General features: G+C 38.5%; 1 protein-coding gene across 2 annotated transcripts in view; it reads right to left on the bottom strand.

The window, feature by feature from the left end:
* The window catches only part of NT5DC2 (5'-nucleotidase domain containing 2), a 58,589-nt gene that overhangs the window by 25,594 nt on the left and 16,958 nt on the right, over nt 1-16,037 (bottom strand). For both annotated transcript variants that reach the window (XM_073352445.1, XM_073352446.1), the window contains exons 4-6: nt 14,843-14,898; nt 10,686-10,779; nt 1,884-2,012 (exon numbers count right to left, since the gene is read on the bottom strand). In XM_073352445.1, the coding sequence (XP_073208546.1) occupies nt 1,884-2,012; nt 10,686-10,779; nt 14,843-14,898 (279 nt within the window). The remainder of the gene's footprint in view (nt 1-1,883; nt 2,013-10,685; nt 10,780-14,842; nt 14,899-16,037) is intronic.

Here is a 16,037-nt window from a genome sequence, read left to right as displayed (position 1 = left end):
TGCACTCATTCTTCTGGATCACACTGTAGTGAATATTGTTGCCATCCATTAATAAATGGCATTGTTTTAAATGTGCTTGTCTATACCTATAGTACAATCATTTGGTCCCAAGCTGTAAATCCATCCAATGGCTTTGAAGAAACCATCGACATGACTCCTCAGGACTCACTCCAAAACCAGACTAAATAAGTGTAATGCAATTTAGGAAGGCCTTTACGACCTTGATAACCAGCCACTAAAATGAAATATGCCATGTACATTTGTCTCTGTAGTCTTTTTCCCTGCTCTGTATATTACAACATTGGTAGGACTGCTCCCAGAAGCTAAAAGTTACACAGCTGTTTTATATACTTTCATCTACTATACAAGGTGAAAATTTCAGAGACTGTAATGGTGAAAAGCATATCTTCAGATTAATCTACTTAATGAATTGTCCTTTAGAATGTTTAAAATAACCAGACACTAAGTTAGTACTAACTGTATAGAGATTTTTTTTCAACGCTTAGTAGCAAAAAGAGAAAAAGGATTCCATGTTTTGATCATACAAATACCTGTATTTTAAATCTGAACATCAGTTTGACAGAAAACTCTAGGTTAGGTTAAAGTTAGAACAAAGCTTCCCATGTTCTGAAGTGTAAACAGTCAGTTGGTGTTTTGAAACACCAACATCTTTTAGCTCACAGGTCTTTTTCTATTTTGCAATCAAATTATAAAATAAGTGATGCTCAAAGTATCCGTGCTCTTAACATCACATAACCTCATAAAGACAGGATAAACCCATCTGTCCTCTAATCACCCCAGTAGGATATTAAGGCCACAGAGTAAAATAGAACATCATCAGTTAGCCCTTATCCAGTTGTTCTTACACTTTGGAATAGTGTGGGTTGAAAGGATGCATCTTCCCTAGGAAAATGATGAGTTAATACAAGGTAAAAATCTTAGTGAACGTGAGTTAAGTAAGACAAACCAGTTGGAGTTTTCCCACGTTAGCAGGATGAGGTAAACCAGGTTTACCTTGAACTACCTTGTCGTCACTAGGATTTTACCTTGAGTTAGAATGTTCTAACCTTGTGTTAACTTTTTTCCCCACCAGGGAGGGCAAAAAGCATGTTGATGAAGTCCTCACCTTTAGGTGAAAGTTTGTACGCTGCTCCTCACAAGACCCCACTTAATCAAGTAGGAATTGAGAGCCCCTGCCCATGGAGGAGAAACCGTATGTCCTGCATAGGGGGAGACCTGGAGTCTTTCAGGGCTCTATCTAGGTCAAAGGACTGATGGGACTCACCCAAATTTTACCTATAAATTAACTGAAAATTCAGAATACAACCATGCCATTAAGCTAGTCAATAATTCCCTCACATGAGTGAAGAGATATCCTGCCCATATTGGTGGGCAACATCATAATAATTAAATCAATGCTAAGGGTTTGGGGTTGTTTTTTTTTTCCAGAGGTAGTGGGCCGATTTTATTTTATTAAATTGCTCCTTTTAAATAAGGGAGGATCAGACAATGGTCTACAGATAAAAGCTGGGACTTCCTGAAGCAAGTTGAATGAAATAATTCAACTCTTCTGTCATTTCTGGGGCCCTGACCTAGCAGGCCTCTAAACACTACCAAAATAAATGTTAAAATAAATAATAATAATAATAAATAATAATATAGTGATCTAATAGTATACAAAGAGAGCTCAAATGTTCTGGGTTTTTTTAAAAGCACTGTATGTGCACCAATGTTCCCCAATTAAAAAACTGGATGTTAGAAATAATAAAAGCTTGAGTTTGGATAGTACAGAATTCACAAGCAAAAACAAAAAGGCATAAGATTAACTGTGCCATATATATACGCACTATTGCGTCAGCATTTCAAGTGTTCCTTATACTCACAGATATGTCCTTGTAAAGATGAACCTGGTCAAACTCAATGCCATGATTTATGAAATAGTCAATGACTGAGGAGAGCAGGGTCATTTCAGGAAGGGAGAAGATGTCCATGAATTGTTTAATTGAAGGACCCTGATCAGAAAGGGGAAAAAAAAGTTGTATTAGAAATTGCAAGAAAGCTGTGAACATGGTGTTAAAGAGTTCAGTATGGTTTCCCACACCAATTAAGATGGGGGGAGGCCTCACCACAGGATGGGAAGAAGAGAAACGAAACATGTGGCTTGTAGCCATACCAACTTGTGCTGGGTTCCAGTCAAGCTCCACCAGCTAATTAGGGCTGGCTCACACGAGTTTCCAGACAAGACTCCAAAGAAAGCCTATGTACTGCCGGATGTGTCAGCAACTTAGCAGGTGACACTCTGCCCTTAAATTAGGTACTTATATAATGTAACAGTTCTTTGGAGAAAACAGGTTGCCTGACCACTGTGGTCATTCGATAACCACAGCACTTTCGACAAGATATGGGGAATTAGCCAACCTAATACAGAATTCTTCACTTCCTGTTCAGAACTGCTGTATAACATTGCAGTGCACTGAGAAATGGTTGTGTTCCACTCCCAAAGTGGCTACAGGTATCCCTGTAAATCCCCCTCATCCCTCTTACAAGACTGCCAGGAGGCTGTGTTAAATGTTTATTATGTGTTTCAAGACTCTCGTATGCAAAGGTATCAACACTTCAAAGTATTATGCTTAATTATTCTCCTGGTGAGGTTTCAGATGGTATTTAACCCATCAACAAGTAGCAAAATGATTTAAACAATGTGTGCCCAAAGATAACAATGGCCCGAAAACTCCTGCCACACAATGCGATAGGAAAGGGAGAGAAAGAAACAGTTAAAGGCATCTTTGAAAAATAGCTATTATTGGTATAGTTCTAATCTTCAGTTTCCACACAACTCCCCACAGTTATTTCAATCCCGTTAATTATGCAAAGGCTGAGTTTATTGTAAAAGTTATAAGATTAGTAATAAAAAATTAAATGACTATGGGCCTAATTTGGCCCCACTGTGAGCAGATATTACTCCACAGATTGCATCATCAAACAGCAGTTTTTGGACCATGAATTCTAGTTTAATACAATTTGCTAGCTTTATACATGTAGAGCTCTCTCCCTCAATACAACACAGATGCAGTGGTGGTTATTTTGTATCTCTTTCTGACGTACTAATATTTGGAAAAGATTCCCAAAATCTCTCCTGAGAGCTGCAGATGAATGAGTAATTTAGCTTTTCATTTGTCTAGTGCCAGAGCGGCTGAGATCATAATTAAAGATGCCTGGTGACGGAAAAACAGTTTGGGAAGTGCTCGGAACTGCTCAAGAATCTATCATATATCTAGCTATCAAGGATGTCTGTGCACTCATTGTATACCCCAGAGCCTGGAAGTTTGACCCGTAAACAAATTCCCTAGCAAATAGAGACCTATAGGCCCAGCACACTCCAGCATGTCCATGGCCTCAAAGTCAATGCGTATAAAGACAATAACACGGAAATATACACACAAAGTATACAGATATGAGGAAGTGATCACGGAAGGCCTGTACCCCTGAAGGAAAGAGGGTGAGTGCTGACTCACTAAGAAACGTATGTCAAACCTTCTAGATGTAGTAGGCATTTTTCACCAGGCACAAAAGATAGAGCATTTCCAGAAACATTTTCCAGATGTTTAGTGTCCCCAACCCCATGGTGACAAAAGCACTACCACAGAGCTCAATGAGAGCTCCTTCTCCTCCCCCTCCACGGCCAGCCATTACTGAGGGAAACTATGCGCTCGTTCCTCAAACCAGACCACAAAAAAAGTGTTGCATCCAGGCAACCTGCACAGAGTTAAGATACTGTTCCATTTCATCCCAGATGGAAGAGTCCACTGATTCATCCACTGTATTAGACTATATCTATTACAAGAGTGTCAAAACATAGGTGACATTTTAATTGATAAAACATAATTTGGAATTTGGTTAGTAGACTCATGTGGAGACCTTTGCTCTTGCAAAAGTGTCATGTGATTGTTAATGACCAGAAGTAGTCAGGACCTGTTTTTACATCTCATCCAAGAGACGGAACCTTCTTTATTAACTGATGTAACAACTTGTATTAATTTTCATCCTTCAGTATGAAGAGATTTAATTATATTTGTTGTACAAGAGCACTTTGGCACTACTAAGATGACACGAACACTGAATCTGTCTATTTAATCCGACCATTGGTCCACCAAGACTAATGCCCTGCCTTTGGCAGAGGTCAATAACGGATACTTCAGGGGAAAACCAAAACCCTGTAGAATGCATGTATGCAGCAACAGAATGTCAAGAGGTACGTGAAGAATTCCGTCCTGAACCTTACGGCAAGGAGATCATGATGGCCCCTCCTGATGTTAAAGTCTATGAGATTAGACCACAAAGTGGTTTATTTATATTTTAACTTGGACATAGAATTACCTAACCCCTTTTAAAATCTAGTTACAATATTTAGTCCATGACCTCGTTACAGTGCATTCCACAGAGTAACTGAATACTCATCTCCCCATACTATGGGAGTTGTATAACAAGGAGGAGGGATTGATCAGTTTCTGCTATGCCCTCCATAATGTAATTCATATACTTCAGTCAAGTCCCCTTCTAATGCTTCTCCCTTCCAGGCTTTAAAAAACAGTTGGAAGTTCAGAGCCCAATGTTACACCTCTGAACTAAAAAGGCATGTAAATCCTTTTGAGACACTGTCTCATAGCTCGTCAAAGGATATGGCAAATATTCAGCTCAAGAAAGAATACAAATGGGTTTTGAAAGTGATTTTGCTATCCTTACTATAAACCCCTGTAGTTTAAAAACTGATCATTAAAAAGAGATCCAGTGTAGCTATGAAGTGATTGTGAGGGAATTTCTTCTCCTCCTTTACAGCAGGGTCACTCAAAGGAGTTTAAATTTGTGCACAGTGATTTTAACAAATACCTTACAGGTCTAGGTTAGAAACCAAGACGGCAAGCCAAACATCTATGATGAACTTCAGGAGTTTAGGGAGAATCTGTTTTAATTAGTAAGCAATCAGCAGAAGCACAGAAAACATTAGCTTGAGTTCGTCGGAAAGTACTTGTAGGAACTTTGCACTAATGTTCTATATTTCTGATTCTAATATACACTTCCAATTCTCTCTATGCATTTTATTTAATTCAGTTGATCTTTAATGGTTTAGAATTGAATAATTCCTTCGAAGTACACTACAGACACAGGAAGTTTAAAAGTTTGCATTCAGCTGTGAAAGATACAGTAGAGAGGATTTGCTGAACCAGTAACAATACCTAATGGCAGATGAGAGACTTGTTGGATCTCTGGGTCTTTCTGACCACAAATCCTATGCAACATGTACTGTTGTGTTTGGAATGATAATATTAAAAGTCTGAAAGGGAATACAAAAATAGACTTTTTCCTAATTAGGATTAAGATTGGTTCAACCAAGTTTGTCATCACTGCATAAACAAGCTGAAGAGGGAGAATTCCAGTTTTTCTAGTTCCATAAAATAGACCTGACACTCTCTAAAACTGATGTGCTCATCTTACCCCATGGCAGGGCACTGTTTCCAGAAGGAGCCATAAAAAGCATTATACACATTAATCCTTTAATACATGCAATAAAGTCTTAACATGCTTAAGTGTCAGTCATCTGCCTACTAGCAAGGGTCAATAATAAAATCTACCATGGATTGCCCAACATGTGAGCAAAATTAAGTCCCGATTTCCCAGTAGGGACTGGAGTACGGTTCTGGGATATTTGAGGGGCCTTTGCATGTGTCTCTCACATGCACAGACCTGGAGAAGAGCTCCATGTAAATTCAAAAGCTTGTCTCTCACCAACAGAAGATGGTCCAGTAAAAAAATATTACCTCCCCCACCTTGTCTCTCCAACATGCACAGAGTATCATTGACTGGCTCCTGAACAAGCCAGATCCTCATTGCTCATCACCAAAGGAAGATTCTCCTTGTGAAAAAGGGGAAAAAATTAAAAAATAAATAAATAAAACGATCTCCCTGGTATCAAAAATGGGAACAAAAGGAAAAAATTGATGAAAATGTTAATGTGTCTAAGAGATCACAAAGAAAGGTAGCTAGTTATATTAGAGCACAAGTACTACCGTAGCTATACTTCATATTTAGGGCAAGTGCAAGTCTAAAAATTTGGAAATTTGCTATCCACAAAAAGGGCTACATTTATGAGTGCTGTGTGTACAGATATTTCACATTCTAAACAGACATACACACAACTTAAGAGCTGTGAATAATTCTCAGTCACAAACAAAGCCCTTTGGAAAAGCAAATACTAACAGCTTAGATTAGCCTTTCCCATGATAGAGAAATCAAAGTGACCTTGGGTTGTTGATTTAGCACAGCTGACTTAAAGGGGCATTACTGGAATGTTTTTGAGGAAGCCTGCAGTTCAGCTACCAGATGATTCACCAATGCCAGAAGAACTAACTCAGGGTCTGAAACTAGGTTGGGGGTGGGATTTATTAATTTAGTTTTTCCCAAAGCTTCCATGACACAAAGCTAGACAGTTCTTCCAAAAAAAACAAACAAACAAACAAACAAAAAAAACCACATTTGACTCCAGCCCAGTTCCTTTTCAGCCAATATAGACAAATTTGAAAGGTGCTAGTGGAAGAAACTTAATATTGCCAGACCTCTGAATGTGCAAAAAACCCAAAACACAGTGAATCTGATCCACAGAGAATAATTAAAAAGCAGTTTCTGGAGCCCTATGCAGTGTTGAAGGCAGATGGATTTCTCTGGCTGTCTGTTCTGCTCATACATGCACTTGAATAATAATCCAGGCTCAAGGTTAGCCGATGCACATTCATTCTCTGGAAATAGTATTCAAGCCAAATGGAACCATTAAATCCAACATACCTTTTATATTTAACATTTTAAAATGCTTTTTGAGGAAAAAACCTATCTAAAGATACATTATAGCTCAAAGATATCTCATCATGGAATAGGGATTATAAATTCTAATTCTATAGTACAAGATGATGTATTCATGTAATATTTAAGAAAAGTTTTGTAAAAGAGTTCCAATAGTTCATGGATTAGGGACCCAATTTTATGGGGCTCCTGTATAGATTATTTAGGTTAATCTTTCTGTCTACCCAATGGGACTCAGTGCTCAGTCTAGAAGATACCATCAGAGATGCTTAGTTTGCAGTTCTCAAACTGTGGATTTGTGTCTCCAGAGATAATGTGCTTGTTAACAGCAAAAATGTTTTTAAATAATATATAGAGGTGAGAAATAACAGATCTTAACCCAATTGTCCCTCTGCAAATTTGTGTACACAGAGTCAATCCCTTACCTATCTCTAAAAGTGAAAAAGTTTCAAAAAGTTAAATGAATAGAAGATTGTTGGGGGCAGAATAGATCTGGACAAGGAGAAGAAGTCTGGAGATAAGTGTGAGAAGGGTGGAACAGGTAGTAAAAACAAAGAAGTGAAACTGTTTGAGCAGCATATTGCAGAAGTCTTGAGGTCTTTCTGAGTGTAGCCTTCATTGATTTGAGATCTACCATACCATTCTCTCACTAGAAGGGAAAATCTATAATGGCAGCAGGCCATAAAAAAGACCCAGTTTGGGAATATTTTAATTAAGTTCCTCTACCTGTGGGTAAGACAGGCATATGTGCAAAATGCAAACAGTGCAAGAAAGAAATGCAAGGCCTGGTTGCCCAACTGAAACAACATCATGAGAAGTGTTCCTTCTCAGGAGAAAGCTGTGTTGAAGATGATGAAAGGAACATGTCTGAACATGCAGGATCTTCAGGTGGGTAAACTTTTTTATTTCATACTTCGTTCTTAAGGACTGCCTGTCTTCCTTCTGGACTATTCTTGAATTCTCATGTTTGAGCAAAAAATATAGTTGTTACTCTATGGTACTAGCTAGCATTTTAGATGCAGTTGTGATAAAAAATAAATAGCTGAAACAGGCAGATCTTCCTTTTACAAATTCACCTTTAAAGTAGTACTGAGTGTCAGTGAATGCAATGAGTAATACTAAATGAGCAGTATGGTAATTATTAAATAACTGCATTGACTTATTTTGTTTAGGAGAATCCATCCTCAACATACAGGATTCTATCTACCTTCAAGATCACCATCATTTTCTATAGTTTCAGAGTTATCTGCCAATGATAGTGTTTCAGTGGCACCATGTATGTCATATAGCCACAGTATATCACCTGAAGCAAAAAGAAAAAAATCTCCATCACCCAGAAACAACCATAGATAAGTTTGTGATAAGAACCAGCAGATTACAAAAGGAGGTAATTGATGAAAAAATTTCCCAGTTTGTTTATGCAACAAACTCTCCTTTCCATATGATTGAGAACTTTACAGGGTTCAGTCATTAAGATCAGGATACAGTCCACCCAACAGAGCAGATGTCGCAGGCAACTTGCTGGATAAAGTGTATGAAAGAGAAATTGAGTGGTGTGCAAAAGGTCTAGAGGGTAAAATTGTTAACCTGAGTCCTGATGGGTAGACCATTATCCACAATGATCCTGTTGTATGTGCATGTGTGACAGCAGAAGGGGGGAGAATGTCTTCCTTACAGAAAGAATTGATATATCAGGAAATGCACACACAGCAGAATACTTACAAGAAGTAGCAGTAAAAGCTATAACAAACTGTGGGAAAAAAAAAATCAAATGTCTAGTACGCAGCTTGGTCACAGACAATGCTGCAAATGTATCCAAGATTAGAAGAAATTATTTAGAAGAGAGTCCCAAGCTAACATACAGTTGCACTGCTCATTTGATGCACCTCCCAGCCAAAGGCTTCAGTGTTCCAGAAATAAAGGCTAATGTTGTTGAAACTGCAAAATACTTCCGTAACAACCACTTTGCAGCAGCTGCTCTGAAAAAAGTGGGAGGAACCAAGTTCACTCTCCCAAAAGACATGCAATGGAACTCAGTAGTGGACTATTTTGAGCACTAGATCAAGAACTGGCCTAATCTGATGTCACAATTTTGTTCACAAACTGTCAAAAACGGATGGCACTGTCACAGCCAAAGTTCTCAACATTGGGCTTAAGAGAAATGTTGAAGACATGCTGAGTACCCTGAAGCCTATTTCTATAGCTTTGAACAAAATGCAGGGAAATAGCTGTTTTATTGCTGACGCTGATGAAATTTGGAAGGAACTGAGTGAGATCTTAAAAAGAGAAATATGCAATGACAGTATTACGTTAAAGCATTAAAAAAAACAAATGGGACAAGCACTATCTCCAGCTCATTGTCTTGCAAATATTCTCAATACTCGGTACCAAGGTCAAACCTTAACTGCTGAAGAAGAGGAGTTGGCTATGACATGTAATCATCCCTCCATAATGTCAACTATAATAAACTTCAGAGCTAAGGGTGAAACATTCAAGCAATATATGTTTGCTGATGATGTTTTAAAGAAAGTCACACCAATGAACTGGTGGAAGTCACTTAAGCACTTGGATTCAGAGACTGTTGAAGTGATAATCTCACTTTTAACAGCAGTAGCTTCTTCTGCCAGTGTAGAAAGAATATTTTCTTCCTTTGGAATAATTCATTCCAAATGGAGAAATCGTTTGGGACCTGAAAAAGCAGGAAAACTTGTTTTTCTTTTCCAATTATGAACAAACAGGAAAATGAAGGTGAAGATGACTGAGTTAGCTGCAGAAGCCAATATTTTAAGTTTCTCATGTTGACCTGGCTGACACATCAGTTTTTGTTTTTTTAAATATTTCATTTAACTATTTTAATTAAAAACAATTTTAACAAAAACAAACCTGATTTTAAAAAACTTGAATGTTTAACTAAATTCAAAAAGTCAGATGCTTGTTTTGTTAAAATATTATATGTTTGCTGTTGGGGAAAAAAAAGCCAGGATACATAATGTTGTTGTTTTAGTTAAATAACACAATTTAAATGTCTATCCAGTGACGTTCTCCTCCTGATACAGCATAGCAAGATAATCCTTCAAATATTAATGATTAACCTGGTGAATTGGAGATAGTTCACCTCCCAATGACTTCATAAATATCTGCTTCAATTACCTTTGGTAAATGAAATAACCAAACAATCATTCATTTTCTGATATAGCTGAAAAATGAATCTGAAAAGTTTTCAAAATAAATCACTTTAAAAATGTATATAGTGTATACCTTCTAAAAATGAAACCTACATCTATCTCTGAGTTGTGAACAATATGTATTAAGGTTATAACAATCAACAAGAATGCACTTTTATTTAGAAATCCATGATTACATCGAGTCTTCCTGACTAGTGATTTAAATCAAATCCACCTTGGTACCAACTATACTGGGATGCTTGTTCATTAGAGAACACACACACGAGTTGGCTCTTTGCAGATATCAATTGCTGTTAAATGGCCTGATGACTGTCATTAATTAGGTGGGCTGGAATTGAATGGGTGACCTGAATGTGAAATACACCATACCTCATTATCAATCGAGAGCCATTGAGTCCTGGACCAATACCCCAACGATTAAAAAAAATATTTCCGCAGGTAGTTCTCAACTTCTACATCCGCTTGAATAAGCTCTGGGGTAAATTCCCACAAAAGCAGAATGTGTTTAAACTAGCAAGCGTTGTCCTTTTCTAATCTGGAAGAAGCTATAGTCATTCTCACTTACTCCTTATGCAGGAAGGTTCCCAGCTGACAGTAAAAGCCAACATATCAGTTTTAAAGAATGCACTGAAGTGCTGCCTACAATACCTTGCCATAGAAGTCACTCATCTGGTACAGCGGGATGTGCTGCGTACCACCATACAATTCAATAACCTCTTCATCAGGCACTGGCTTTAGCCCTCTACAAGACAAATCACAAAAAAAATTGCATCACTAAATGTTAGCAGCCACTGGGCTGCAAACCAGAGGGGAGAGAGGAAAGATGAGTAACCTCCTTCTATAACGCTCTAAAGTGGAGAAGAAGTGGATCTTAGCATGAAGTCTGTTTTTACCACCACATGACATTTCACTCATATCCACAATTCTGAAAGAGCAGAGATAATCTTCCATAGGATATTTGTAAACAGATACATAAGATCATAATATAAGAACATAAGAACGGCCATACTGGGTCAGACCGTGGCCAATGCCAGGTGCCCCAGACGGAATGAACAGAACAGGTAATCAAGGGATCCATCCCGTCACCCATTCCCAGGTTCCAACACCATCCCTCTCCATCCTGGCTAACAGCCATGGATGGACCTATCCTCCATGAACTTATCTAGTTCTTTTTTGAACCCTGTTATAGTCTTAGCCTTCACAACATCCTGTGGCAAGGAGTTCCACAGGACTGCTGCTGCACATTGAGTGGATATTTTCAGAGAACTATCCATGACTCCAAGATCTCTTTCTTCAGTGGTAACAGCTAATTTAGACCCCATCAATTTATATGTATAGTTGGGATTATGTTTTCCAATGTGCATTACTTTGCATTTATCAACACTGAATTTCATCTGCCATTTTGTTGCCTAGTCACCCAGTTTTGAGAGATCCTTTTGTAGCTCTTCACAGTCTGCCAGGGACTTAACTATCTTGAGTAGGTAACAGGCTCTAGCTTGATTGAGAAGTTTCTCTATACCTTGATTTAGTTAACACGGGAAAGAGATTCGGGTTCCATATATTTTTATCTCAAGGAGGACAAACACCATTTAACAGAGGTGGCTGGCTTTGATCTTGCCATAGCAAGGTCAGACTAATCCAAGATGCAAAACTTCTCCTTCTCAGAGAGGCAGCACATGTATCAACCAAAGACCAATGTACAATTCAAGCTAGTCAGCATTGTATAATTAAAACTCATTCAGAGTTCCTTCAGTAATTATTGTATTACTAACTTAACATGGCAAGAAACTGTGATGGTGTACAAAAAAGTTTCATGTGGCTTTGTATAACTTGTGCAAATATTTTTAACACAGAACTGAGGCTAAAATATATTTTACTGGTTAGTTTAGCTTTCGTAACCAAGAAGGTTGTCTCCATAAAAGACTATTAAACCTGGGTAAACCTTACCTAATATGTCCCCCTAACATTCAACTATGCTTTCAGGATTTAAAAAGCTACGTAAAATTATCTCCACATCTGCAGACTGAGGCACACGTTTATGCAGGATTTTTTTGTAATTACTTGTTTTGCAAACTATTTACTCATCAAGCCTTTATGACCCTTTCTTCTGACTCAACAGATCAGAACATTCTCTTTGAAGAGTTTTTTTTAAAGTTACCCTACTTGTTAAAAGAAAATTTAAATATTTACACAAAGTCAATTTCTATAAACAGCTTTAAAAAAAAGTTATTTGAAATAACCCTCTTATACAGGTTCAGTGAAGGATGTTGCAATGCCTGGGAACCATAAACAGGGTAGTGTTGAAAAAGAAATTCTCTTTGATTTTGGAACTCTGCCTCTGGTAATCTTGGGGGTTTAACGTAATCAGAGCTTAACTGCGAAAAGGCACTGTTCCACAAGTAAAACAGTCAGCTTCCATAGTCAAAAGGCTCACGAAACAAAACATACACCATTTTATGAGTACTTCTTTTAATACAGAATCCTAACACGCACCAAAAAAAACCAGGAACGGCTTATTTCTTAAGGCCAGTGCAGGATGGTTCCCAACTGCAGAGTCTCCCATGCTTTGTCAGGTCTGCTTCAAATATATAGGATATTGGTACTTGGGAGAGGATAACAGAACAGCCAGAATGATAGATCATTTTTGAAAAGAGACTTTTCTTGCTTTTGCCATATCATCATTAGGAGCCAAATCCCACATCCATACTCCCACAAACTGTTTTTAAGAACTGTCAAGGGAGTCCGTGTCTTCGAATGGACACTCTTAGGTCTCTATTGTAAATCTAAAATAAACTCATTACAATCAGTAGAAATCTGCCCAAATTAGGACCTCAAAAGTTGGCCCTCACTGATTTAGTTCCCTGAATTAATTAAAAAAATATTCCCCTTCACTGTCTATTCTTGCTTGACAAAGCTGAATCAGAGAAACATATTCAATGGCTTTAGACCAGCCTTCACTGCAGAGGGCAACTTCAATATTAGTGGAGTTGTATGCACACACTGTCCCCTGTATAGAACTGCTGTTATGAGCTACTTGTTCTTAAAAGGGATGTAGTCCCACTGATCCACCCTTTTGCAATCTTAGACAGGGGCCGTGATATGGGGAAAGGAATGCAAGGGCTGACTGAGTCTGCCTGCCAATTGCAATACCGGCTGCTGAAAAGCAAAGGGGAATTCATTAGGCAGGAGACAGATCTCGGGGATGGGAGGGTTAAGAAGTTATGCCATCTCACTGTGCACGTACAGGTACATGTATCTTTCAACATCATAGCGTGGGACATTTCCAGCCAAACATCAGACCAATAGCTCATTGCAGAATTCTCTAGCCACCCTCCCCCACGTAGAATGCTGTGCTTTGGCTGCATCTTCTGGCCTTGTCCCAATCCAAAGAGACTGGGGGAGAGGGAGCAGGGCTGCAACAGTGCCTCAAAAAAAATAAAATAAAAAAAATTAAAAGTGGGATGCCACCACAGCCTGTGGCAGAGGAAGCTGATGTTGACACACATTTGTTACTTTGTTTAGGTCCCTGAAAATCCTAGGGCCAGGTCCAGACAGAGTTCCACATGACATTAATTCTATCCTTCCCAGTCTAATGACGCTGTATATTGCTAAAAGTAATGCACAATTGTTATTGAAGGTGCTGAGAGCAGTGGTGAAAGTCTGCAGACTATTTACTATTTCGGGTACCTGTTTCCTATTTGGGGGAGTTGAAGGAGGGGGAGAAGAGAGACAGAGTGGACAATCAATACTGAAGCTTTACCATGCTCCCTCAGTGTAAATGAATTGTTTGCTTAACATTGGCAAATATTTGATGTGCTTCATTTTGGGAGTCATTGGCCCAAAGTAGAGTTTAAAAGTATGGTGGGGACTTTAGCCATTAGTTGCCTTCATTTGGGAAAAAGTATTTAACTATTCCAGCCATCAAAAAAGTAGCAAAATAATATTTTGCTTTAATGTTCTCTGAAACGCTTCAGAGTTTTTGCATTGGAGCATTCATGTGTTCTATTGCTCTGTATCGGTCTCCTTGCTTCTCAAAGGAGAGTCTTCAAGTCCAATCCTGCAAGGTGCTGAGCAGGTTAAAGTCTCCCAGGGAAGTCAGTGGGACTTGCTGGTGCTTACACAACCAGACAGGATTAGGACTTGAAAAGCTTTTATATCGAGTGTGTCACTCCAACCGCCAGGATGCAGCATGTAGTGAACACAAGAGCAGCCAAAGTAATCTGTGTGCTACATACCAATGCTCTATTCAAGGACTTCTGGCCCACTTGTTTAAGAAAGGCACTCCCTATTACTTTTCTTGGCACTTTACTCAACTTTTTCCACTCAAGAAAAATGCCTCCATCCAATGGAGTTAAAATCCATATCCTTATTTTCATCTCCAAACAGCTTTCTTTCCAGCATTGGTGAGCATACTCCTGTCAGGATAGGCTTTTTTCATGTATGGACGGCTCTATGAGAGTGAGTCTTTCTCCAGTCCAATGACATAGGGCAATTTTTCTGACTAATTAGACTGCATTGCAACCTGCAGACTTAGTGGGTTAAGTGATCAGATGCATCACTGTCCATAAAAAAAAAAGTTACATTTTCACTCCCACACTTAGCTCCATATGCTTGATAAAAGCAGCCACCTGTAACTGCATGTCAGGCAACAGCTTGTAATCATTACTTAGCAAGTGGAGACAGGATAAGCTAGAGAAGGTTGCTTTCCCCATTTAAGTCAAAAACTTTACAGACGTGAGACTTTGCACTCCATCTTCAGCATGAACCCTTGGGGCATTTACTAAATGCATTAATATATGACACACCTATATGCAGTCCCCAACTGGACATAATGGAAAGCATCAATCTTCATCAGAAGACTCTGTGAAGAGAGAAAGGTGAACAGTCTTCATTGGTTGCATTTGGTATAAATTTAGTCAGGAAAAAACAAACAGATTAAGTTTACTGATGTCCCAAAGAAATAATAAAAAGTAGAAAAATGAATTCTAGTTAAAAATACATTCAGATTAGGTTAGTTTTAAGTTGTGCTTAAATCACTTCTCTCTTCATAGCGACATTTTAGAACATCACAGGGAAAAATGCCAAATTGCCATGAACTGAAGCATTACATAATATTACATTCCAACTCAGGACCTATTACAAACTTTTTCTGGGGGCTGCAGGTGGAAGAGGAATGGAGTACAGGAGTTCTTTAACATTAAGACAAATCCTTTGTGTACACATAGCAGGGGAGGGGCTTATGTGTAAGGAGATTTAAGGCGAGTCACATCTTACTTAAGCAGAACTAATAGTTCAAGTTTTTGTGCCAAATCTTATTTTCTTTTTACTTTTTTACTCCATGCTCAAGTTCCCATTCTTGTTCCAGAATGGAAACATTAGACCTTCTCTCTTTTTGTATTGATATTCTTTATTCACAAGGTATCCCTTCTTTTTTATTTCCCCAGGCATTATGCAATAGCCATAATGGAATTTAACCAAGTATGGCCTCTGAGACTAACCCAGTACCACTCTGAGAATCAGAGATAACAGTGTGGTATCAGAACAATTTATCCCTTCACTTCTATGAGTGCATGTTACATTGTTCCCTAATGTTCCTAAACTAAGAGGCACTCCCATATCTAGCATATCATCATACTATTGTCAAGCCTCCATTCCCACCTTCTGAACAGGAATAAGCAGTTATGCTGAACCAAAGCAAACAGGCAGTACACGCTTTTTGCACAGAGCTTGATTTTCATGTTTTGAAATGAGAAATAAGGCAGCCCACACTACTACCCACCCATTGAAAGGAACAGTTTTCTTGCATCTGAGTGATGTGTGCTCTTATTTCAGAAATCTGTGCTTGGATAGTCACAAGCAGAACACAGAAAGTGATTGGACAACCTCTCCTGCTGCAAAGTCAGAAACATACATTCAGGACAGACTGTTGCCATAATGTCAGTTTCAGCATTACAGCTTAGCTTGGGCAGAAGAGAAGACAACCTGGGAAATATAAAATTC

Source organism: Lepidochelys kempii, chromosome 7, assembly GCF_965140265.1.
Source record: "Lepidochelys kempii isolate rLepKem1 chromosome 7, rLepKem1.hap2, whole genome shotgun sequence".
Classification (NCBI taxonomy): domain Eukaryota; kingdom Metazoa; phylum Chordata; order Testudines; family Cheloniidae; genus Lepidochelys; species Lepidochelys kempii.
This window is presented reverse-complemented; position numbering and strand designations above follow the sequence as displayed.